General features: G+C 34.0%; 1 protein-coding gene across 3 annotated transcripts; it reads left to right on the plus strand.

The window, feature by feature from the left end:
* The first annotated feature begins 7825 nt into the window (after positions 1 to 7825).
* LOC129939416 (uncharacterized) lies at positions 7826 to 24289 on the plus strand. 3 transcript variants are annotated; one of them, XM_056047418.1, is made up of 8 exons: positions 7826 to 8551; positions 11617 to 11783; positions 19219 to 20288; positions 20346 to 20574; positions 20636 to 20842; positions 20922 to 22373; positions 22423 to 22611; positions 22670 to 24289. In XM_056047418.1, exons 2-8 carry the CDS (start codon positions 11690 to 11692, stop codon positions 23965 to 23967), a joined length of 4539 nt encoding a protein of 1512 aa, XP_055903393.1. In that variant the 5' UTR covers positions 7826 to 8551; positions 11617 to 11689; the 3' UTR covers positions 23968 to 24289. The 3 variants fall into 3 exon arrangements, with proteins under 3 accessions (XP_055903393.1, XP_055903392.1, XP_055903394.1); XM_056047417.1 differs by having other exon boundaries at positions 7827 to 8551; positions 19216 to 20288; XM_056047419.1 differs by lacking the exons at positions 7826 to 8551; positions 11617 to 11783 and adding an exon at positions 16257 to 16418 and having other exon boundaries at positions 19216 to 20288.
* Positions 24290 to 26261: the final 1972 nt, after the last annotated feature.

The raw sequence follows: 26261 nt of genomic DNA on the forward strand, positions 1-26261 counted from the left end.
AACGAAACAAAATATGTGGACTGCTATTATTTTTAGTATTAAAAAAATGAAAAAAAAAACGCCTTAAGCCAATCGGCTGAAAACTTTAATTTCTATGATATTCAAATTTTTTTACGAATCCAATACTTGACAAATAGTTCATGTATGTCTCATGTAAAAATCACTCAATGTTCACTATTTATGTGTATACAAAAATAAGATGGAATTGAAGGCTAGTTTCAGGAATTTGAAGGCAACTTAATATAATATTGACCATCTCTTATTCAAGGTTTCTTCTTATAAACCATTATATTTGTTCTTTTACTTAAGTTACAAAACTTTTGGTTGTTTTTACAGCAAACAACTTTTTGGTGAATGTCGTTAAATTACTAACAAATCTTTAAATAAAATCTTTACCTATACAACTGAGCTGTATAAGCTTTATGTTCCAGTCCTCAGTTAAAAGTGTTACCTTTGGCAACAAAGTTGTAAGAAGTAAAATACAAATTTTGTTTTCATATAAAAAAATAAATAATTCAAAATATAATGGGGGTCATATCCATTTACTCGATACGATTAGTTTTGAATGAAAGAAAATTCCTACAAAAATACAAACAAATCATCATCATGGGAGAAGGGGGGTGGTGTACCTAAAAAACTTTTGTAAATTTAGTTTTTGAATGTATACTAATTTTGTTTCACGTTACAATGTATTAAAAAGAATTTAACTGAAATCGACATCGTTATTGGTTCGAGGGATATGTGGATTGTGGAATCAGTATCTATATAAACTATCTACTCAATTTTTCAAAAGTTCTTTCTACATCTTATCACCAATTACAACAACTTCCTATAGTAAGTTAAACATTTTTTGAACTAACCAAATTCATTATATGTAGTACCCGTGGCGTGATGGTTAGTTCGTTGATCTGTCACCTACATTTTTTTCACGGGTACTGACTGCCTCTTGCGAGGAAATGACAAATCATTTTTTTTGTTTTTATTTTATCAAACTTTTAAAGCTAGACAAAAATTCTTAAGAAACTACCATAAATTTCAAAAACTTAAAAAAATATGTTTCTGGGCCAATGTGGGTGCTCGAAGATACTCCATATTATCTTATAACTACTGCCTTTCGGCCTAAGAACGATTTTAATACTAAATTACAATAACTTAATCTAAAACCAAGAAAATTAAAAAAAAAACTCGGTATCTTTATTGTTATTTTTTATTTTATATAAAGCTTAAAACTACTTAAGAACTAGAACAGCCACAGAAAGCTTTTTTTGTATGTTTATATGTTTTTTGTTTTTTTTTAAATTTTTTTTTCGTTGCCACCCTGACTTTCCCCTACCCAATCCTTAAACCTATGTAAACTGGCCAATACCCAACGCCAAAAAACAACTTTAAATGACATTCTCGATTTGAAGCCACCAAAACTGGTTCTCCTGGGGTACCCTATCGTAGGTTAGCGGAACCGCCTCCCTATCCTGTATCAACCCTCGATTTCTAAATTTAAGAAGAGGAAAGCTTCGGGCGGAATGTTGCCCCAACAATTAAACTGTTAGTCGACGACATCGCTCTCGCAATATGATCCCTACCAAGTTTTAGAAAGAAATTATCTATTCTGATTATGTTGGCTCTGTTGTATAGAACCTAGTTGGAATAGTAATGTTTTGTACTCCGACTCTGGTGTTCTGTGTAGTCCAAGGCAACGTCGCCGACATTTTTTCTCAAATACCCAAATCTTTTCCATTTGAGATGGGGCAACGTTGAACCATACCGGGCACCCATAGGCAATCATAGGCTGGTTAAGGGCCATGTAGCAAATCACCTTCACTCGCTGTGAAGACAGCGCAAAGGCTCCCCAAATTCTGGCCAGAGCAGCACTCATATATTATGTCTTTCGAAATACAAGAACTGATCCAACCAGATGTCACTTTTATTCGCCAGTGGCTGTCGATTTGGTCCAACGATCACTAGATTTTTCTGCACAATTTCTTTTCCGGCAGCATCAGTCTTTAAAGTTCATACATACATACCTCCAAAGGCCAATGACTCTTTTTCAAGTATGAATTGTATATTAAGTACGTATATTTAAAACGAAAAAGAAATCAAACAAAACATTCTTCAAAATAATCGTGTTTTTATCAACCACGCTGTGCACATATTGAACACCATGTTGGCCCAAGGTTCACATTGACGGTTTTGGATTTTCCTTAGTTTCATAACACCTGTTAAAGTCAATCAAGTCCAAGTGATGCAATCTACAATGTGTTGTTCAGCAAAAACAAATTACTCACCGAAATATTTGTTTGCACTTATGTAAGTATGTATAGACATATAAACATACACATTTATAAATGTACCTTATATATATAGTGTGTATAAAAACATACAAACATTATGCCCCACATATCGAATTCGCGAAGGAAGTGTTTAACTAAAGTTTAAAAAGGGGTAGATTCGGTTGTGGATCTCGGTGTGATTAAACTGAACTCTTAAGGTTTCACAAATTTCATTCCAGTTATTGAGTTTGTAAAAGACCAGAAGAACAAGGCCAAATGTCTTTAAGCGTTCGCATGTGATGCGTATGTAATATATATTATATTGATTTGTTTCGATCTTACTCATGTGAGCAGGATGCTGGATCTTTAGAGAAAAATCAGGACTTATGTACAGAAAGAGCATAAACGAAAAGAAATTTCAAATTTAAATATGTAATACTTTCATTTACATTTTCGAACGAACAAAGTTAAAATATCAGATATATGTACCTACATATGTCCATAGTTCAGATTTTTAATAACTTTTTATATACATTTTTCCAACCAAATAATGTTATAACATTTCAGTGCTAACAGTCTTCTTGGCATGGAGAAGATCATTGGTTAAAAGGTTTGCCTTCCGTCCTTATTAGGTCCAACCTTTTAGTGATATTTTGTTAACATTTGTTTTGAGTTGAACCTTGGAAGCTAATGATTTGGCAGTTGTCTAAGTTCCTATGTACATATGTACATATAATATCATTTGTACATTGTTCACATGAGCGAAGACGAGCTAGTCCGGAAAACCATTTGTAGTACATTGTATGATAGGTAAAAACACGGCAGACTTACTTTGAGAAGTAGCGTAGACCAGGACACCCATTGTGGAACTTAATGGCGGCGGCTCGCCGTCTCAGATATATGGAGAGACTAGGTGAATGTGGGCAGGACCGGATTCCGGTTGTCCAGCCGATGTCAGATATGATGATCACCATTGTTCTGTATGATACTTTTTGGTTATACAGCAGCGTTCCTTTTAGTAGTATAATTTGTGTGAAAAAATCACTGTCCCAATACTGTATATAAAGGGCGCTTTTTTAAAAGCTATAGAAAAGTGTTTAAAATAAAAAACACATAATATTCTGAAAAATGCATGAAATATTTATTTGAATCGATAGTACGGTCCATATAATTTAATGTTTGAAGATTATTTATTGCAAATGTTGACTTTGACTGCGCGCCTCAAATGATCCATTAGTTTATTCCAATTTTGGCATACCCTTTTCAGCATAAGTTGGATGAGTTTAGAAGCGAATTTATGTTTCTCAACCTCGGTGTACCCCAAGGATCTGTTTTAGGAGGTAAACCAACTGCGTTTGCGGATGATGTTGGTTTTTCTTATGACACAAATAGTCGATTGGATTTAGTCTCAGATATAAATTGGTACCTTGAATTATTGAGAATGTGGTTATCGGTACATAATTTAGTTATTAGTTCAAAAACGAAGCTAATGTTGTTCAGCTTATCATCCTTTCAAAACTTTGAAGTTGATTTTCAGTACTATGCCCCAGGATGTCAAAAGTTCAAGCTTCCTAACTGTAACTTTTCAACAGGGACGAAGACTTATCTAACTTATACTAACAAAAACTGTGCGTCCAATTGTTTTTCAATAGAAAAAGTGAATGATTTTAAATACTTACGCCTTGTAATTGATTCCAAAATGAAATTCTCATTTCAATCTTTACCGTACCCACATTCCGTACAAGTGCGTTTCGAAATTTTTATTCCATTTCATCGTTTCGGTTATTTGACAAGCTTCCATTTTCTTTAAGAACAATTACAGCTCCTGGTATATTTGCAAGTTATTTAAAACTAAACGTTTTAGATTTTGATTATTTAAACTTGAAATTAATTGTTTCTGGTACTCTGGTTTGGTTTCATGATGTGTTCTTTATTTTCTCTATGAAATGTATGATTGTAATTTAATAACATCTTTTTTTCTGCGTATTCTCAAAATGATTCGAGTACATTTTTTTCTAAACTGTATTGCTAATGGTCACCCCACCCATTACTTTTAATTGAAGTGGCATTCAACACGATTTTATTTTTTCTTTGTAAAGTGAAAACCGAATGTCACTATTTTGTTCATTTTATTATATTTAAATTTACATTCTTTATTTAAATCACTGTAAATATTCACTTTAAGTTTATACGAAAAAAAAAACCTTTTCGGCCGGTATCTCACGAATGCTTCAATGTTGTCTTCAATTGAAGCGGGCTTGTCGGTATAGACATGAGCTTTAACATAGCTCTACAAAAAACAGTCTTAAGTCGTTGCGTTAAATAGCACAATCTAGGCGGCCAGTTGATCGGTCCCGAAAATGAAATAAAATGTTCACCGAACTCGCCTCTCAATAAGTCTATTGTTGAGCGTGCTGTGTGGCATGTGGCACAGTCTTGTTGAAACCACATGTCATGCAAGTGAAGCTCGTGCATTTTGGGCAAACAAAGTTGGATATCATCTTACGGTAGCGCTTACCATTCACATTTACGATTCGCATCATCTTTATTAACCCATTAACCGCGCCAAACTATGACTTTTTCTGCATGCATTGGTAGCTCTTGCAATGCTTCTGTTCTGAGTGATATTTACTCCAAAATAAGCTTCTTCGCTGAACATAATTTTTAGGTAAAAAGCGCGTGTTGAACTTTCTTGACAGAGCACGCATTTTGATAATAAAATATTAAAATTCAATAATTTTCAATCGTTGTTCTTTTGTAAGACAATTCACGGTTAAATTATAAACCAAAGTGAAGATGTTTGACAGTGAAACAAAACACGAAACGTACGTAAGCTGGTAAAACCAGTGTTGCCAAAAGGATAATAGCTGAAAAATCACCCTTTATTTAGTTCTTTAATTCAATATAATACCCTTTAAAATTGTATTTTGAACAACCAACATTTTGAGGTAGTAGTACCCGTAGCATTATGGTTAGTGCGTTGGACTGTCATGCCAGAGGTCTTGGGTTCGATCCCTGCCTATGCCATCTTAGGTCTTTTCACGGGTACTGCCTGTTGCGAGAAATTGACAAATTCTCCAAGAGTAACTCTTGTCATGAAAAAGTGCTTTCTCAAATTAGCCGTTCGGATTCGACATATAAACTGTAGGTCCCCTCCATTAATGACAAACATTACTCGCACACAGGAATGGTTGAGAGTTGTAAGCCACTAGGCCACCTAATTTATTTTTTATTTATAACATTTTGAGGTATATAATTTTGACACACAGTATTTTGTATTGTATATAGTATTTTGAATGTAGCATTAAAACTCTTATAGAATTTCAACCCCAACGAGAATAGTATACTTATATATTTTACATATATATGTTTTAAATATTTGTGTTTGTTGGAACATAAGGGGCCTAACGTTATACCTACAATGAATAGATTAAGACCATATAAAGTAAATTGCCTTCTATGAGTAATATGTAGTATGAGGGAAATAAGTCAATTTTGTACTCAGTTGGAAATTAATCAAAGAGTGAAAGGCTCCCAGAAATTACGCCAGTCCTTTTTTTTTAAAAGACACTAGAAATTTGTGTCTGTTTGTCAAATTACGAAAAAGACCCGACTATAAAAAAGTTTCCAATTAGTGCAAGTGCACAAGTCGCAATCTAATTCTCTAGGTAAAATATTTTGCGTACGGCCGTACGTTGGGGAAGATTGTTTTGTCGTCCATATTTCAAAAACCAATGGAAAAATCGACTTAAAATAAATGTTCTTATACAGATAATAATTTAGAAGGATGGAAATGGGACTCTCAAAAAAAAAGTAAAAATTTCGGTTAACCCAAAATATCCCACGAGCCAAAAACGCTACCTACTTGTAACAAATTTTGTATTTGAAATCAACTACAAAAATAATTGTCACCTCGAATATTTTACGAAAAAAAATTATTTTATCATCGAAATAATAAAACAACGTTTTTGACATATGGTAAAATGTTTAGAAAGATGGAAATGAAAAGTTGGTACAAAATTGATTTTCGACTTAAATATCTTTTTAAAAATTAATGTTTTTGCCTTCAAAGTAATTTCATTTTCTAGAAAATATTTTCTTTGGCATTGAAAAAATGTTTTATACAAATTTAACAGTATTTTTTTTAAATTGAAATTTTCATAAAAGAGTAGGCAAAATTGGTGAACACTGATATTTGATTCCCGGTATCTCGTGAATAAATGAATGTATAGCCTTTAAAGTGATTTCAGTCTGTGCAAAAGTGTGTCCTCAAAGTAAGATATTTTTCTTAGACATATTTAATCTGTATATTTGTTTGTATAAGAGATACAAATTTTCAAGAAGTGCTACTAAAATTGGTAAAAATTGGTTTTCGACTAAAAATGTTGTTAATAAAAATGGTTTTTGAAATCAAAGTATTTCATCATATGCAGAATATTGCCAGTAATGTTAAGTTGTTTTTGTTTTAAGTAAAATGCAACTGACAACTTATCGAAACACGAAAACCAACAAAAACCAACAGTTGATTTCGAAATCCAATTTTTAAGATTCAGAAAATAACATTTTATTAAAATCAGATTTCGTTGTTAAATTAAATAAGGTGACGATTCAACTGAACTTATCAAAAGGGAACGTGTTTCAAGGCTGAAACTAAAGTACCTCAGTAGACTTATTTCCCTACTTGGAATTATTTCCCTGTATAGTTCCTAATGTTGTTGAATCTGAATAATGAAAGTATGATAACGTATTTATTATTAAGTCACTTAAAAATACAAAATATTTGATTTTAACACTTTATGCGACCTAATGCTTAAACTTTAATTATTGTTTTAAATGTGCGAACATTAAACTTAAACAATGGTTTTTCCATCTATAAATACTCATACAAACATTTTGAATCCTTCAAAACAGCAGCTGTACGCATTTAACATTTCCGTCGACCTTTAAGTAAGTCTGTATCTGTACACTTTATAATCAAAAATAATACCTATTTGCCTCGGTATAAATCACAGATCCAATTAATCAATGATTTATCATCACACATCATTGAATCATCTTCCACAAAACGATAGATATTCAAAGTATGTAGGTAAGAAAACCCAAGTGAACTCAAGACGTTAATCTGCGTTAATCATCCATACCTAACTATATCTAAGCCAAACGCATTGCACAAACTACGTATTTAAAAATCCGTTAGATAGCTATAGAAGTAGTATAATTTATAACTATGCGTCTGCATAGTTGTTTTTGGAGTTTCCCACCAGAATTACAAAAAAAAGAAGGAAATTTAAAAAGAAAAACACTAAAAACCAAGAGCATGTGCACGGAAGAGTACCTACTTATAATATGTATGTAAGCCGTATAGTATATTGGCTATCCATAACCATATTCACGACGAGCAACGACGAACGAGTTTTATTTTGCAGTTTATTGAGGTGTGATTAAGATATACTCCAACCTCAGCAAAGGCACCTTTTTCATCAGCCAGCTCGAGCTCCAGCTCCATTTCCATTGAGCTGCCGAAAGTCATACTCACAAAACTTTGGAAACTTTTGCACATAAGCGAAGCCTGTGAATTCATTTTACCAAACCAACTTGGATGGAGGCCGCCAACACCAGTCATAAGCCCAGCAGTCATTTAGTCCGTTTTAAGTCACCAAGCGAGTCGGTCTGTCTGCAAACACACAATCTACCTTCTGTCTGTTTTATACCACAAACCTTACAACATTTAATTTGTGAGATCGTCAATCTTTTTTAGTTTTACCGAAGACCATCTATCCAACCTTAACTTGAAGTATACTCGTATGTATCTTCGTTACAACACGAAAAACGCTCGTAAAGTTGTGCTTATGAATACTCGCATAGTATGTACATACCTATGTTTATTGATATAGTAGAGTCAGTTCAATTTCTTCAGAAATAAAGTGAGAGTTTTGTGCAAAAGTTTCGCCACTGTTAATAAGCTTCGTTGCTTTATTTTCAACTCGCACTGCGAATACCCCTCGTGCTATTGCTCGTACAGATTCAAACGTCTTCTTTTGAGACTAGGAGAAGTTAGTGAAAAAATTATACCTATTACCTGAATCTTAGAAGTTATAAGTCTTTTTAAAAAGGGAAATCGAAACTCAATCAAAAGCGTGTAAAGTGAGAAAATAATTCATATTAATATTTGGGAATTCTTTTGAAAAGTGAATTTAAAAAGTTGAAATAATTGTCATCGGAATCAACGTTACAAAGAGTAAAAGTTGTGGATATCATTTATTTACTTTTCTCCTACTTATAAGGTAAGTAAAAAAAAAAAGAATGTGGCCTTACATTTTATTGTTTGTCCAAATGTTAAATTGTTATAATATGTTTATATAGACTTTTGTCAAGTCAGGTGTTAAAATGTAGCATCTTCGACGTTAAGAGGAGTAAAATATGTATGCATAAAATGAAAATGCAAACATGTAGATATACAGCACAAAGTGTGATGAAGCTTAAAACTTGTGATGATTAATAGGTGTGTTATATATTTAGCTGTGTACCTGCTCGCTTTCACTTTGAATTAAATGCTTTACTTTGAGCTCATAGTTGGATATAGAAATTCCGGCAACTTTCGTCGCACACACACCCTCCCCCCTCCCTCCAAAATCATGCAAAGTTGCGATGCTGCACAGTTCCACTTTTGGCTCAACTGCCAAAGCTGCATTCAACTTTCCGTAGAAAGTATAATTTGTTGAGTGTCTTGCATTTTTGGACCGTTAATTTCTCTTTCATGTTTTGTTTGTTTTGTTCAAGTTTTTGTTTTGTTTAATTCAAAGACTTAATCGTAGTTGGAGAAGAAAGATTTTATTTATTTAGTCACTATCTAAATATGAACTTATTGCCCTTGAACTTTTGCATACCTACAACATACGTAATCCATTTGTTGTTAATATCAAAACATGTTAAAATCATTTTGCCAATTTTCTGTATTTTATCTTTTCCCACTCTACTTAAGTTTTAAGTAAATATTCAAACCGGAATTTACGCTCCCTGCATGATTCTACCCCGATTTCGGTCAAGGAACATATTTAAATTTTAGGAAAGCGTTAATATACGCTGCTTTAATGGCGCAAAAGCAAACTGTTTTGCCTAAGTTGTACGTATTTGTAACTTCAAAAACATTATATGACTTGTTTATTTATTTAGAATTAACAAGGAAATTTTTTAATTAACTGTTTTGACTTGATTTTTATCAAACTAGATGAACTTGGATTGAATTTTATGAGAAAATTTAATGGAAAAATTATTTCTGAGTCTGTTCCCGAATACGTCTCAATATAAATTTTTTTTAAAAAATTATTAAAGTCTGAGATGCGTTATGACTTTCTCTGATCGAAAAGTTAGTATGTGGATAGCAGCTTGTTTTTCGTTCAATGTTTTCTTTGCTCAAAAATCTTTAAAAAAGAATAACATTTATTTTGTGAAAAATAACAAATTTAGTAACCAAACAAACAGAAAACAAAAAACGACATATGTTCCTAACTGAATAAACGATAACTTATCCACAATTCACATATTTATTTATCTATCGGTCAATATTATTTTTCCAAGTTAACAATATCATACAATATCATTTCCGGATCAAATCCTAGTTTGATTTTATTTATTTGAAAGTTATAATATAATAGTAGATGGATCAAAAGTTTACAATTGGTGTTGCATTAATTATTTCTTTGAGAATAATTTAGAAACAAACTAAATCAGAAAGCAGTTTTTGAACCGCGGGTAGACTTCAACGAACTAGTAAGACACGCTATAGTTATTTCGTTCGACCCTATGCTCTAACCTAACACCTTATTTTAATAAATTTCTTTGTTTAAATATAAATGTTTGCAGCAAAAAGCAATAAAAGTTGTATTAATCTTCTCAAGCCTTTCTGCTTTAGACTAGTTTTCAAAGCGTCTAAGTTAATTAGGAGCTTTCATTTTTATTGTTAACTTTGAGACGATTTGAAAAGTAATTCTTATTGCCAGGGATAGAAAACACCTCCCTTTACAATTATGTTTTCATAATTATTAACTTTCCATAGGAAGTCATTGTAATGGGTCCACTTTGTTGAATTGACAAGTTTGACATTTATCTACGTTTCAAGGTCCCTAGAATCGAAATGAAAGTTTTTTAGAAAGAAGTCCGTGCGTGTGTGTGTACGTTCGTACGTCTGTACGTAATCAAGACTTTCAATGGCGAATTTTAATAAATAATGCAACTGGCGCTTTATAGGTTTTCACCCAAAGAATTTCATAGATACTTTTAAATTTCCAATTTCGGTTATTGACAAAACCGCTCAAACCTTTAAGATGGTTCTTGCTTATTATGGAATCCACGAAACTATTTTTGCAATTAATTGATAAAGGTCTTCTTAAAAAAAAGGCGAAAGATTTATTCGACATTGAAGAGAAGCCAGAATGAAGGTCTAATTGTATTAATAAAATAAATTAGGTGCCGCAACAGTCTATTGAGAACTACGGCTTAGTGACTTACAACTCCCAACCATTCCTGTGTGTGTGTAGATGTCAGGGATGGAGGGGACCTAAAATTTTAAGCCAAATCGGAAAGTCTGATTTGTGAAAGCCCTTTTCATAACAAGAATTCATCTTGAAGGATTTATCAATTCTTAGTAAACTGTACTACACTTTGTTATTATTCTGTCCATATTAAATCCATGTTAATCCAGCACAAATGTTAACATACTTGAGCTATCTCAAATTAAATTTTCTTTAGACTATTATTTGTTTTTTAAAGGCTTGGCTCTATTTAAAGTATGTTTAAGCCAAATTCATAAATTAATATATAATTAATTGATTTGCTTTTTGTCATATTAACGTTATAAGTACTGAATGCCCATTCTAAAATGTATGATTCAAAATTAAGCTATACTCCAAAATAGCAAATCTCGGAGCCACATTACCGATAAATTACCAAAAATGTAATTCATATCCATTCAAATTTACTAACTTGGAATATACTGAGCTTTCCTACTTGCTGTCAGGATATGTATTTGAAATCCATATATTTCCTCGTTCGTGAATTATGGTCGACAATAAGACAATTTCTATCCCTGACAACAGTGCTCGCTCACAGGAATGGTTGAGAGTTGTCAGCCCTAGTTCTCAAACGGGCTGTTGCGCCACCCAATTTATTTATTTAATAAGACAATTTTCAATCAGTCTATAAATTTGAAAGTTCTCGAAGTTTTTCAGGATTCGAAAAGTCTTGAATTTTGTGTTTTGGTTGAGAATTTCAATTAACCGACTATATTATCTAATAACTGTTGTTGTTTTTCTTAATATGTGTGTAATATATTTTTCGATCTTTTTTCCAGGAAACCTAAGATTTATTGAAGTTATTTTTGAATAATCGAGATTATTGGATTTTTAATCGACAAATGCAACAAAATGCGTAGTCAATATATTTGGAACAATAAATATCATATAATATATGTATTAATAATTGCGGCAACTTTAAACAAAATTAATGCCAAAAAACCAGGTAAGCTCAAATCTATTTAAATATCATAATAAAGATAACTTTAACTAATACTTAAAAAAAGTTAAATTATATTAACCTTCACATAAGTAAATTACAATTAATATGTAAACTTGAAAGATTACATAAGCCTACTACACAACTAAATCCTTGCCCTGAAAAAATAGTTGCTAAATTAATTTAGCATAAATCAGAACTCCAAGAGAGGCTTCTCTGAAAATCTGGACCCGAAATCACTTGAAGGAATTTAATCGCAAAGTAACCGTAACACTCTTATCATAAATTAACGTTTAGCAGGACTGAAATGACAAAACATACTTAAAAACTTTGAAATTTTGCTTTTTTCCATTAGTTTGAAAAACTTGTCTAAATTAAAATGAATATTTCAGACCCAGAATATGAGAATATGTCAATCTGGAAGCGGAACTGATCAAAAACCTCATAAACCTGCTATGCTTACACCGATCAAAATTCGTCGCCTAGCATTAGTCGGTTGGCTGTCCCTATCATGGAAAATCGGATCAATGGTCATACACTAAGCAGCCTTTAAGCTGTAAGCCACCCCAAGCCAATTTGGCTCGTGTATGTCGACCTTAAGACCTACCCGTAATGCGTTTTTATAATGCAGTGTGTGATTCCAATGGATTCGAATTTACGTCATAAGTAGAAAGAAATTATGTTAACTGGTTTTATTTTTCAAAACCATTTCAATATATTTTCTTAATTCTACATTCCTAAAAAATGAAGATTGTGTCACTTAATGACTCAACGATTGAAGCTTTTGTTTTTGTTATGCCAGACCTGATCGCAACCACAACAAGGAATAAATTAATAAATTAAATAAAGCGTGCGCTCAGACCATGACGCATGACCTGCAAAAGAGCGTCTCTCTAAGCTATATATTTGATATACATATACATACTCGTACATATATGATTCGAGTATATCTTTTAAAATTATATTTCCGGAATTTTATCTGGAGAAAGTTTTCAGGCGGAACAGAGAGTTATTTTCTTTAATGCCCAAAACTGAATAAATTGATAATGCTTTCTTTAATTTTTTTTTACCGACTATATTATGTATCAAGAACGTATTTAATTTATTTTTATCACAAATTTATCAATGGGTACTGAAAACTGAAAAAATAACATGGTAACACAAAGAAAATACAAAATGCATGTTATATCTTTATTTACAAATGTTATGAAACATATTCTGATAAGCACACCCTTAAACCCATTCTTAGGAAAAGCTTTAAACTCACTTATGATTATATGATTTTGAAATCAGTTTAGTTCTTTTTTAAATATGTATTAAATTTTTCACTTGTCTACATTTTTCTACATTAAAAGGTTGCAACTTTCATGCCTTAAGCAAACTAACTGATGATGAGATAATACAAATATTAGGATACAAATTGTATTCAAATTACCGTGATGAGAGATTCAGGTCACGTTTTCAATAATTGCAAAATAATATTTTGATGAATGATAAATAATATTCATATTTTGTATGTATATTTTTGAACTTGATGGAATATATATTTATATATTTAACATTTTTTAATAAACCAGTAAGTTGCTGAATTTTCAAGTTCATGCAATGCCACATTATGACAAACGGAAAATTTCGTAAATTTAATGTTTCTGTAATTAGAAATAATAAGAATAGTAAAAATAAAGAATAAACTTGTTTTATAAATAATACATTTCAAGCGATAACCACGAACTCGTTTGGGTCAGTAAAAGTCGGGAATAAATAATTTGCAATCATTTGGAATCTTTTTTAGCAAGTTGAATAATGGTTATTTTTGTAAGCTCTTGTCATAAACTAGCCATGGTAGCTCTTGTTTACTGTTTGGACAGTATTGGCAAGTTAATCTTTTTAGATCTCAAAGATTTCCTTATACTCAGAAATCTATCTCAGAAAATTATACCCGTGGCATAATGGTTAGTGCGTTGGACTGTCATGCCAAAGGTCTTGAGTTCGATCAATGCCATCTAATGTTTTTTCACGTGTACTGTCAGTTGCGAGGAATTGACAAATTCTCCAAGAGTAATTCTTGTCATGAAAAGTGCTTTCTCAAATTAGCCGTTCAGATTCGGCTTTATACTGTAGGTCCCCTCCATCCCTGACAACAGTACTCGCACAAAGGAAAGAATTGGCTTAGAGTTGTAAGTCACTGGGCCCTAGTTCTCAACGGACTGTTGCGCCAACCAATTTATTTTATTTATAGAAAAGAAATACAAATCTTATTTTATATCTCTTGGAGATTTCGCAATTTAAATTTTTTTCTTCCGTTTTGTCAAGCGTACTGAGAAAACTCTAAGAAATCTCATATAAAGGACTATTTTGTGATACACTTACCAATTTTTTGAAAAATATTTACATTTTATTCAAAACTAAACGAATAGTAGATAAAAAAATGATTTCTTAACAAACAAAAATTTTAATAAGACGAACGAAACAATATTTTTTATTATCGAACAAATATTATTTGTATATATAATTTGAGTAAGTTAATTTAGAAAAAGTGAATGAATTTAGAATTATGAATAATGTACTAACGTACGATACGCAAATTTTAACTAGCGCAAAGTAAAAAAATAGAGAATGGTCCTTCTTGAAAAGTAGTTAAATATCCGAAAAATTTCATAGAACTGAGAGTTTTTGATTTTATAAATTATTACTATTTTATCAATAATTAAAATTTTAGCGCTTTAAAAATTTAATAAGTCTATTTTTAAATTTAAATGCACAATCCTTACTGAAGTAAATCTTCAAAACATATTATTTGAACTGTTACTCATTCCATCGCTTAACCTACTCCTTTTGTGATTTAACTTAGAAACGATATTTAAAAACATTTTTCATTTATGCATGGAATAAAACTAAACCTTTCGCTTTTCCAATTTTTTTAATTTGTCTGATATGCTCTCAACCTCATGCAAAAATACAAAGTATATGTATTACATAAATACATAAGTCAAAGTTTTACTTTAGATGATATGATTGGTGTATACCATCAGTAATTACATTATTTTTGGTATTTTCAATTGTAAATTGACATTTAAAATAATCTTTAATAGTTACCAAGCAAACACAATATTTACTCATACTATTTCTTCTACAACTATGAGGATATTTTATTTAAAGTTTAGTACAATTTCATTAAAAGTAAAACAATACTGAACTTAAAAGTAAATATCATCATGATGCATACATTTTTTTTCTTCTTTTTCCACATTAACATTTTTCAAGAAGCTCTCATCTTCAAGGTTCTTTCAAAAGTTCGTAAATAAAACGTTATTATAATCACCTAATTTTGTCAAGGCTGAAAGTGGGTGAATAATATTTTCTGTTTAAGTAGTTATAGCTATTCATAATTACTACTTACTACTATATATGTTACGTATGCCCATCAATAAGCATTATGAAATTCCATTTTTATTTTCATAGACAATTATTGCTTCAACGGCAATGCCTATAATTGTTACTAAATATATGCAATTGGATCTTAAATTGGAATAATTTAATTAAAATTCGCATGTTGAATATTTCATAATTCATAGTTTGCCTCGATTATATATAATCCAAATATAATTACATGGCAATTCAAGTTTTCTTCATATTCAATTTATCATCCACTCTTTGGGAATTCGGTATTGTTCAATCCTGAAAGACGTAAACGTAAAAAGTATTTAATGAAAACAATATGCTTGTAATATACGCAATCACTAGTTTGCATTCATCTTTACGTCTTTTATTCTATGACGTAGGGAAAATCAAAAAAGATTGAGGAAGGAAAGAATGAATAAAATGTACATCAAAACAAAACTAGTTTTGCAAGTTTTATGCTCAGCTCTTTTGTTTTGGATTTTCTCTTCTCTATTTTTGTATAATAAAAATGAAATTGCCCTTACTAGAATACCACTCCTATGGTAGGTCTTGCTATGACCGACTGGCACAGTTAAGTTCACTACACTTGAAGTACTACGGTAACGGAAAAGTGTGTATGATGTAGACTAGACGTATACATGCTTGATACCTACTTTGTAGGAAAGCACTGTTCTGGTGTAAACAAAAAACAAAAAAAACAAATACAACAAATTGAGGAAGTTCCAGCAGAAAGTTCTTATTCTTATTAGCAAAATGATGATAACTATGTTTCAAATTAAAAAATGGCATGAAGTCGAATTTGTTTGAGTCTTGTTGAGTGAGAAGGCATGAAAATCGTGCAAGGTACATAAATGTCTATGGAACTTCGCAGTTAAATTAAAATTTATTTGTCCATTGCTTAAGAGGCGTTTGACTTGCTGCTTATTTTTATTAAATTAAACACCACATTTTTCGTTTATTCATGTTTGTCTCTGGGAAGGGTTAATTGCTCTATAGTTGTGTAAAAAGCTCGATATTATAAGAACGAAGGATTAGAAGTTACATTTATAATCTTATAGATACAAACTATAGGGCGACATATGATTTGTTGTTTATGAAAACAGTTGATAGTTTACCTTCATACGGTCCTCAAAGTAACTAACGTAAAAGATCTTCGGGTCGAATTTGACCCATTACTGTTCTTTTCAAGATGTTTGTCCGGTCGTGTTTATCCGTATAGTATTTGATTAAATAATACAGGTATGGTTAATAATTTAATTTTTTTTAAATATTTTTAATGAAAATAAATGTTCTTTAAGTTTATATTTTACGATTTTATTGAATTTTAAAAAAAGTATGTTTAGATTTTAATCTTATTAGTCCTCTAACAATTTTGTATTGAAGATTGAAAGATAAAAGTATTATCAGTTATTACAATTTGTGCACAAAGTGATAGTCTTAGAATGTTCGTTACATATAAATTTATCGCAAATATCGCAAACTAAACCTGTCTTATTATCCGTTTTTGGACATAACTGACAACGGCTTCTTTTTGTTGTTTTCTTTCTTGTATTGTTTTCCGTCTGAGTTGATGAAGAAGGTTGTGGATCGTTTTGAGATGCACCTCGTATTTTTTTTGCGATTTCAAGGGAAAAAGGGGTCGAGGTAGAGTTTTTCGTTTTTGTATGTAAGGAGTAACAATTTGCGTACCCAGATTTTCGAAAAAGTAACGTCACTTAGCAAGACAGTTTTCTTTCCAGGCATGGTTATCCAATTTAAATAAAACAAAAGCATTGTAAGCTGATATATCCACCATGTTACAGAACACCACTTGGGGTCATCGCTTGGTTTTTCTTTTGCAAGTGTAGCAACTTACGGCTTTGTCCAATGTGTCTACACCACCTTTACATTTGCTGTAATCTAATATTATTACTGGTTTTTATCTGCGCGATCACTTATTCTCGAGTTATGATGAAATGTGTTCAGAAGATTTACAGCTTTATTTTTTTGGAATATAGGACACGATAGTAGTATCCTTGGTAAAGTCAAAATTTGATGAAGAAATTTGTCGTTCTTTTACGTTTACAGTTTCTGGTGGCAATTCTTGTTTGTTTTTGCGTATTGTTCCAACCAGTGTAATCTGTTTCTGCAGTAATATTTGTCCCAGTTGATAAAAAGTTATCGGTCGTTAGATTATGCCCCTTTAGGCCTACAACCAAATCAAGAACTACACGCATACCTTGATTTCTTTCCGGTGTACTTCCAAGTTCTTTGCCTGTATAAGGTTGAATGTTTCAAGCATAACTCGTTGCAGAATCACAAAGTACCCAAAAGTGGATTCCGTAATTCGCAGGCTTTGATGGAATATACTGTCGAAAAGGACATCTCCCTCTAAATGCAACCAGGTTCCATGTATTGTAATATTTTCGGATGGGTTATAAAGTTTCGGCAAAATCTCAACCCAATGATTCCACAATTCACGTATAGTAGCAAATTTGTCTAACAAACGTCGTTCACTTCGAGTTTCTCTGTTGTCGAACCTGATAACTCTTGATAATTTTTTGAATGTCTTCAGTGACATAGTTGCTGCAAATATTGGCCTTCCTTTTTAAGAGTCCCATAAACTTTCAGAGCTTTCGTTATTCGATCGAAAAACACCAGCAAGCAAAAGAAGTCCAATGAATGCAAACAAATCCGTCCTATCAATGTCATTCCACTCTTCATCAAATGTGTGGTTACCTTCTATGTTTGTAAAAGCCAATATCATACGTACCAAAGGAGGTGGAAAGAATAACTCGAAGCTGGAAATTTCTTCTGCTGTGATTCTTGAGGACGAATAACGTGTCAATCCTGGCAACAAGTTTATAACGTTTTGCCTCGAGACTCTCTAGCAATGTTTTCAAAGGGCGTTTTGGTATAAGTTATTAGGCCATTTTTTGACTTTATCATTTGGCCAGAAGCAGATGCAATTTCATCCTCACTAGAGCTGCTATCCGATGAATCAGCTTCCTCAACAAGGTCTTCGTATTCCGAACATGATTCATCTTCATCCGAAAATCACAAAGAAAATTTACTTTCACTATCACTCATTTTCAATAGGAAAAAATTAGTCAAACTTGCAAACAAAAGCATATGTTATTCACTAAATTTCAAAAAAAAATTCTATAAAAGCCCCGTTAGTAAAACAATGCAAGTGCACAACAATAACTGAGAACAAATAAACAAGAAAATCTAATTGACACTCTAGTTATACAGTAGGGTCAATTTTGACATGGGGTCCGCGAAAAAAAGTCTGTACGTCCTAAAATAACAAATATTTTTATAAATTTATAAGCTAAATATATAAGTTTTAAAACTTTAGAAAAAGCCATGAAACATCAAGTCCCTAAGAAATTTAGTTTAAGAGAAATCTTTATTTTACTCCAAAAATGGGTCAAAAATGACCCGATTACCCTATAAAGGTTAAGCTGTCTTGACATTTCTGTTCAGTAAGGTTTAAAAATTCGTCATCTATCGCTTTACTCCAACAATACTTTAAAATTATTTAAAAAGTTCATTGAACACTTCATCCTAAAAATTGGGTTTAGTAATAAAGCTCGCATTCTTGGCTAAATGACTTTTAATAAGCAATTAATTAACCATCAATTTATTCGTTGAAACAACTTTTAATATGAAATCCTAAAATTATCAGTTAGATTATAATAATAAAAAGAGGCAGGGATGCGACCCACACTGATAACTTCCCATCTTAAAAACAAACAGCATATTATACTCTGGAACAACAATTTTGAAGTTCATAAAATTTCTACCAAAAAGTAACCATGATTGGATCTATACTTTATTTTATTTTTAAAAACTAAAAACATGATAACCATTTCCATGTTGAAAGGTTAAGTATGTCTCTGAGGACGGTTTTTTCAGTTCTAAAATTTGCTAATGATTTTTATTATACTATAGATAGTACAAACTTCTATATAACTACGAGTATGTCTAGGACACTTATATTTAACTATTTAAAGTTTTATTAAAAATTTGTATCGAATTTTGATTTTTCCAGAAGAACTTACATCATGCCAACATCTTCAAAAGGCAGAAACTCGACGTGCCAGAGCCCTTAGTCCCCTAAACAAGACAGTACGTGTACCACGTTGTACAAAATTAGGCGAATTCGAGCCAATTCAATGTACCAATGATGAACTTGGTACAAATTGCTGGTGTGTCGATGAGTATGGCTTTGAAATTCCCGGAACTCGTAATCAGACGCGTCAATCTGTTCAGTGTGCCGAGCCTAAGAACTGTTCAGTTTCCAACTGCCGCATGTTCTGTGAATCGGGTTTTGAACGTGATGCAAGAAGCGGTTGCTCCGTATGTCGCTGTCGAAATCCCTGCGATGGCTTAGAATGTCCCAACGGTGAGGTGTGCCAAATCCAAGAAGTTAAGTGCAAAAACGAACCTTGTCCGCCGATTCCAACGTGCAAAAAGGGGCGATCAATTGAAAATTACTGCCCCGCTGGATTTCCCTTATCGATTGAAGGTAGTGTCAGACCATTTCTGTGTGGCCTTGAACCCGGGAAACCAGTCTGTCCGCCAATGTACAAGTGTATTGTCGAATCGGGAAATGACTATGGAGTGTGCTGCCCCAATCATTCTCTAAATTTCAAAAAACCTGGAACGTGTCCGGCGGATGATTCATCGCCTTACACAGAAAAAACTGGATACATGTGCGGAACGCCTTGCTCGCACGACTTGGAGTGCAAGCAAATGGAGAAGTGTTGTCACACTAAGGGGTGCAAAATGAGCTGCCAGCAACCCGTAAACATTACCAATTGCCATCAATTAAAGGTGCTTGCCGATTTGATGACTGTTAATGAACGTGAAGGAAGAGGCTACGTGCCTGATTGCAATGGACCTGGGGGAACGTTTTCTCCCAAGCAATGTTCTCGAAATGGTTTGGTTTGTTGGTGTGTCGATCCTCGTACTGGAAATAAACTGAAAGGAACTATGGGTGCTGCTTCGAAGGTCAACTGTGATGGCTGGGAGAATATTATAAGCCGTTCCTTTGGAAGAAGTTTCAGTTCAAACGATTGTGATTATAACATTTGTGCAGCAGTGTGCGAGTACGGATTCAAGGTGAGTTTTTTAGTATTTTCTGTTGGAATCAAGTTGAATGATCCTTTATGTTTACAGAATGACCACAACGGTTGCCCAACTTGTGAATGCTCTGAGCCATGTGAAGGTTTCAAATGCCCGGGCGGATCTCATTGCGAAGTGGCTACAGATCCCCTGTGCGAGTCAGGATCTGCCTTGTGCTCTTCGTGGCCGGTTTGTAAGCCAGATTTCGTGTATTCGAATCCTTGTGAAGTGGATAGTCCACTGCAGGATAATGTAACCGGGGAAATTTTCTACTGCAGCGAAGGTTTGTTCATTTGGAAGTTCATATAGATAACACATAAGTCTATCTTTATGTCAATTTTTAGAACGCCAGTCACGTGCCCTAGAACCCGTGCTTTTCTACGATGATGAGCCTTTAGTTTCAGAAACTCGTTCGATTAGTAATCGAATTGTCTGCCCCGTAGAATATAAATGTACGAAACTCCATGGACAAAGTCAACATGTTTGTTGCCCAGACCCATTCCTAAGACCACCAGAGATTGGCGCAGAAATTGAACCAAGGCAGCAGACAAGTAAAGTTCAACTTTTTATTTTAGATTTAATTACTCGGATATAATAATCTGTTTTCTTTCTTTTCATTTTACTCCAAAGTGTGTGAATATCTTAGGGATTTTTCCAAACGCATGGAAGGAACAGAAAAGGGGATGCAATTAGCAATTGCTCCTCCAGTCTGCACCAACGAGGGCAATTTCCGAGAACGTCAGTGTGCGCTACGAAAAGTTATGGTAACCCGTTCTGAACATCGTAAGATTCTGGAAGAGAATACTATACGGAAGATGAGAATGCTTCTTGAAGGTAGATCAAAACGAGACGTAGAAAGCTTGAAGCTGTATCGGGTAGACGACAGTCTCTTAAATGTTCAAGTTGCATCCGAACCTTCTTCGGCAGTTAGTGGGAGAAGTGCTAAGTTAATTGAATCGTCGGATGAAAACGATTTGTTTCCCCAGCTTTTTAAGGCAAATACTCGAAAGGGCTCTTCAAGCCGGTCGAAGGCAAAAGAAAGTGAGGACATATTGATCCCCATTGAAGTCGAAGAATGCTGGTGCGTAGATGGTTTTGGCACAGAGATACCCGACTCTAGAGGGCCAAATGTAACTGACGAATATTGCATTAATTTGCGTGAATCCATTGATTGTCTTGAATTGACTTGTCGCATGGGATGTGACTATGGATTTGATTTGGATCCAACCACTAAGTGCCCAGCATGCCACTGTCGTGACCCATGCGATGGTATTTCCTGTACAGATGACACGGAGTGCCGTATAATTGATGTGTCATGTGACGATGAATATTGTCCACCGGTGCCAGCCTGTTTGCCAAGGAAACCCGGCCAGTGCCCGTTCCTAGTGCCCCCAGGTTCGGATCGGCAAACTGATGGAAATTATTGTTCCTACGAATGCCGGACGGATTCCCAGTGTGATGGTTCCAGACGTTGCTGTTCAAACGGTTGTGGCACTCAGTGTGTGGAGCCTCAAATGAAAACAGCCTGCCAACACTTGCATGCCATTCAAATGCATCAATTCTCTGAAATTGGTATTCCGGCCAAGCAAATGCATGTGGCGATGTGTGATGAGCAGACTGGCAAATGGAAGGAGATTCAATGCGGCCCAGAAAACATTTGTTGGTGTGTAGACGAAATCGGTCAAGAAATAGGTGGTACCCGTTCGAAGAATTCCACTCCTATCTGTAAACCTAATTCCGCATTTAAATGTCCATCTGTTGAGTGCCCACCTTGTGAGTACGGACACAAAGTTGACGAGAACGGTTGCATTGTTTGCCAATGCCGAGATTTATGTGAAGAAATCACATGTTCATCGAATGAAGCTTGTGAGCTCATCAATGTAGAGTGCGTTGACCGTCCATGTCCGAAGATGCCTATATGCGTTCCTCTACGCGACTCAGTGTGCCCTGAGGGAAGTCCACTAAAGCAAAACAATGTTGAGTTGAGTTGTGGGCCGCACAACGAGAACGATGTTTGTCCGAGCACTCACACCTGCCAATTGAACCCTGTTTCTCACAGAGGAGTTTGCTGTTCGAAAACAAGTAAGATTTACGCCATCCCACATCCTTCTTGTAACCTTATCTTTTGTAGGAGATGTCTGCTTTGAGTCTATAGACAGTACTTGTAAGGCTACAGAGAAGAGTTTAAGCAATGTAACTTACTACAGGTTCAATCCGAAGGCCAACAAGTGTGTACCAATATTGCTTGATATGAGCCAGACAAGCTGCCAAACGAAAAACATATTCCGGAATGAACAGGCTTGTGTTTCTGTCTGTCCAGGTGAGTGTGTCAGAATTATTTACATTTTTTGAAAAATATTAATCATATTCATTTTCAGTGCTCACTCCATGTGAAAGACTTAAATTAAAGAACAACTTGGCCGCTAAACGAGCAAGACAAGCTGTCTGGTTTGAACCGAGATGTGATCCTATCACGGGTCATTGGAGTCCCGTGCAATGCCTTGGCAATCAAATGTTGGAAGAACCACCTGTTTATATTCAGGGAACCAACTCTCTTTCTGATCCAAAGAAAAACACAAAATCCTCTCCAGGAAGCTATGGAGTATGTTGGTGTGCTGATAAGAAGGGAGCTCCACTAAAAGGAACACTCACACGAGACTTGGAGCCTATCTGTAACAGTCGGCAAGCCCGAAGGCAATCACACACTTCAATGAACGACCCACTGATGGAGCACCTTATCGAACGCATGACCATGCTAGTGACCGAAGAAATCGTAAAAGCCGAGGAAACCGACGACGAAGATGAGGATGAAGATGATTTCACTTACCCCGTTGAAACAATTGCACGTTCCAGTCTTTCAGCATCAGGATCAGACAACGTTTACGAATCAGTTAACTCAATAATGGACTCGAAGCTTTCAGTGGAAAACATGCCCAAGCTAACTGACACTACAAGATGCTTTGGCATTGCAAAGACAGCTTCATTCCCAGTTGAGTGTGATGAGAAGGGTTCATTCCTCCCAACTCAATGCAACAGAAACAAATGTTGGTGTGTTGATGAAGCTGGCAATCAGATTCCTCAGACTTCGACCTTCCAGAGGGGAACTCGGAAATGTATGTTCACTGCCATAGAATCGGTTGCTATCGAGATTTTCCTTCACAATGTTTCGTCGACGTCCGTGAAGAACTTCTACGACATCGTCAAAATGGAACTACACCAATACATTGGTGACCCAATCAATTTGCGAGTTCAGGAGAACATAGATGGCACAGCAATCGTTAGTTTTGAATTACATGATGCCGATAAGATTAACAAAGCATATCTAATCGAAAATGCCATAGAAAACAAGAAGCTATTCCTGGGCAGAGGACACTATGAGCCAGATATTACACTCTCCAAGTTCGTGCATAGAAATCATCAAATTCCTGTCGCCCAAACGTTCACCTCACCAGAGAGTACGATTCAGGTAGCAGTGTTTATATTAGCCACTTCCTCAGCATTCCTAGTGAGCTTATTTGTAGTGTACGTTATGTTGAAACGTGGTCGACATGATAAGTACAGACAAGGCAACTACTCCCTTGAAACAGATAGCGATAGCTTCAACAGCGAGAGGAAGATTGATTTTGGAGCTCCGATCTTTGTGCTGAGTGTTGAGGATAGTAAAGATACCAAATAAGCTTCACCATTTCAAAAATATGTCCTTTTCGGCGTGATGTACATAACCTTTATGTAATTTTCTAATACATATAATATTTTTCATACTATATCCGTATGCATGTAGTTCTTAAACATAAATAATTTAAAGCAGAAAATGTATGTTCATTTTTGAAATTTAACTTTTCGACGTTAAAATAAAATTGTGATTACCTATCGTAATTATTTCCGAAATTTTTGTTACGGCAAATCTAATGCATTACTTTCATAAGCTGTTAATGTATATTGTTTTTCATTATTTTTTTGTTTTGCTTGTTAATAAATTTGTGTAAATAAAATAATTATTCTATTCTTTTTTAATTTGAAACTATTATTGCCCACAAAAGCTAAGTAGTTTAAAAAAGAACTACGCAACAACGGAAATAAGAATTTGAAATAGTTGTAAGGTTTTTAAACAGGAATCATTATGGGTGTAAAGAATAAAATATCATCTTCTGACGATTACATATTTCTAAGAAAAAGAAACTTATGGTTTTATAAATTTTGAAGAATGAAAATTATTGTGAATAAAATAAAAACAAAATAAGTGCATTTAGTGCCTCTAAAGTTGGTAAAGAATTGGGACCTCGTACCTTCTTGACTCTAAACCATTCTTGTGTTGGAAAGTTTATATGCTAAATCCAAACGGCTAGCACTTTTTATGATAATAATTAATTAATTCCTCACAAGAGGCAACACCCGTAATAAAACATTTAGGTAGTTCTGCCTATCGCTTCACAGACCTCTAACAAGGGTAATGTTGAACTGATTTTTCAGACGTAGCTAAACAAATATTTGTGTATGATTATAATGAACGAAGTTGTGCCATGAATGCTCGAGATATTTAAAATGGTCAATTCATTATTGTATTAATATTCAGTTATCATCATGCAAAATTTATTACACATTTCAATCGTGCTTAATTATAATTTTCAATCGAAACAACATTATGTAAAAGTAATTTTTTTTAGAAGTAAGTCCGATAAAGTTAAAATAATTTACTATAATAACATTTTTAACTGAACAAGTTTTGTATTTTTTTTATATAGAACCTCGCTAGTTCAAACTAGGAACGTACCAACTATACTTTAAAAAGCAAGACAAGTGATCACAACCTATGCTACTCCAAAGCTGATTAATTATCAGCTTAAGAAATATCTTGGGGAACGGAAGCTTCTTAATGACCGGCAATACGGCTTTCGTAGCAATAGGTCCACTGGTGATCTCCTGGTTCATTTCACGGAACAGTGGAACAGATCTGAACATCGTTTTGGAGAAAGTAAGATTATTGCACTTGATATTTCAAAGGCATTTGATAAAGTCTAGCATCTTGCTTTCTTATCGAAAATGCGTGCTTTCGGTATAGACGAATCTCTTCTTCGTTGGATTAGAAATATTTTCTTTCGAACCGTTCAATACAAGTTGTTTTGGACGGATTCAAGTCTAAAACTCATACAATAAACGCTGGTGTGTCCCAGGGCTCCATTTTGTCTTCGACCCTCTTCCTCATTTTTATAAATGATCTCCTGTCTGCTACTTCTAATCCAATACATTGTTTCGCTGTTGATAGCACTCTTAGCTTTTCATATTCGTTTCCAGACTCACAACCCTCCTCTTCGGATGTGGAACTGCAACGGCAAAATATGATTAGCTCATTAAATTCCGATCTACACAGCATTGTACAATGGGGAATAAGAAACCGCGTGGAGTTTAATGCTTCGAAAACGCAATGCTGTCTTGCATCGTTAAAGGGAGATAAACCGTATTTGCCACTATCTATGCGTGGCACTTGCATCAACGAAACGGAAAATCTTGACATCCTCGGAATATGCATCAGCAACCACCTTTTGTGGAGCGATCACATACGCGATTCTGCCAAAAATGCCGCATCAAGATGTATAGGTTTTTTGAGACGTTTCAAGAAATTTTTCTCTCCGTCTGATCTGGTTACAATCTACAAAACCTATATGCGTCCGAAACTTAAATATAACTCTCATCTCTGAGCTGGTGCTCTAGTAACTTATTTAAGCCTCTTGGACAGTATTCAAAAAGGAGCTTTTAAAATGATTGGTGACATTAACATCATCAACTCGTTTACATCACTCGAACATCTACGCAAGGTTTCTTGCCTCACCAATTTTTACCGTTATTTTAACGGACCAGTTGCATTCCTCCCCTTAAACAATTTAACCGTAATACCCGTGCTTCTAGGAATGTACATCAGTTAACCCTTGAGCCCAACTTCGGCCGTACTATGAAGTACAGAGATTCTTTTTC

Source organism: Eupeodes corollae, chromosome 1, assembly GCF_945859685.1.
Source record: "Eupeodes corollae chromosome 1, idEupCoro1.1, whole genome shotgun sequence".
NCBI classification, from domain to species: Eukaryota; Metazoa; Arthropoda; class Insecta; order Diptera; family Syrphidae; genus Eupeodes; species Eupeodes corollae.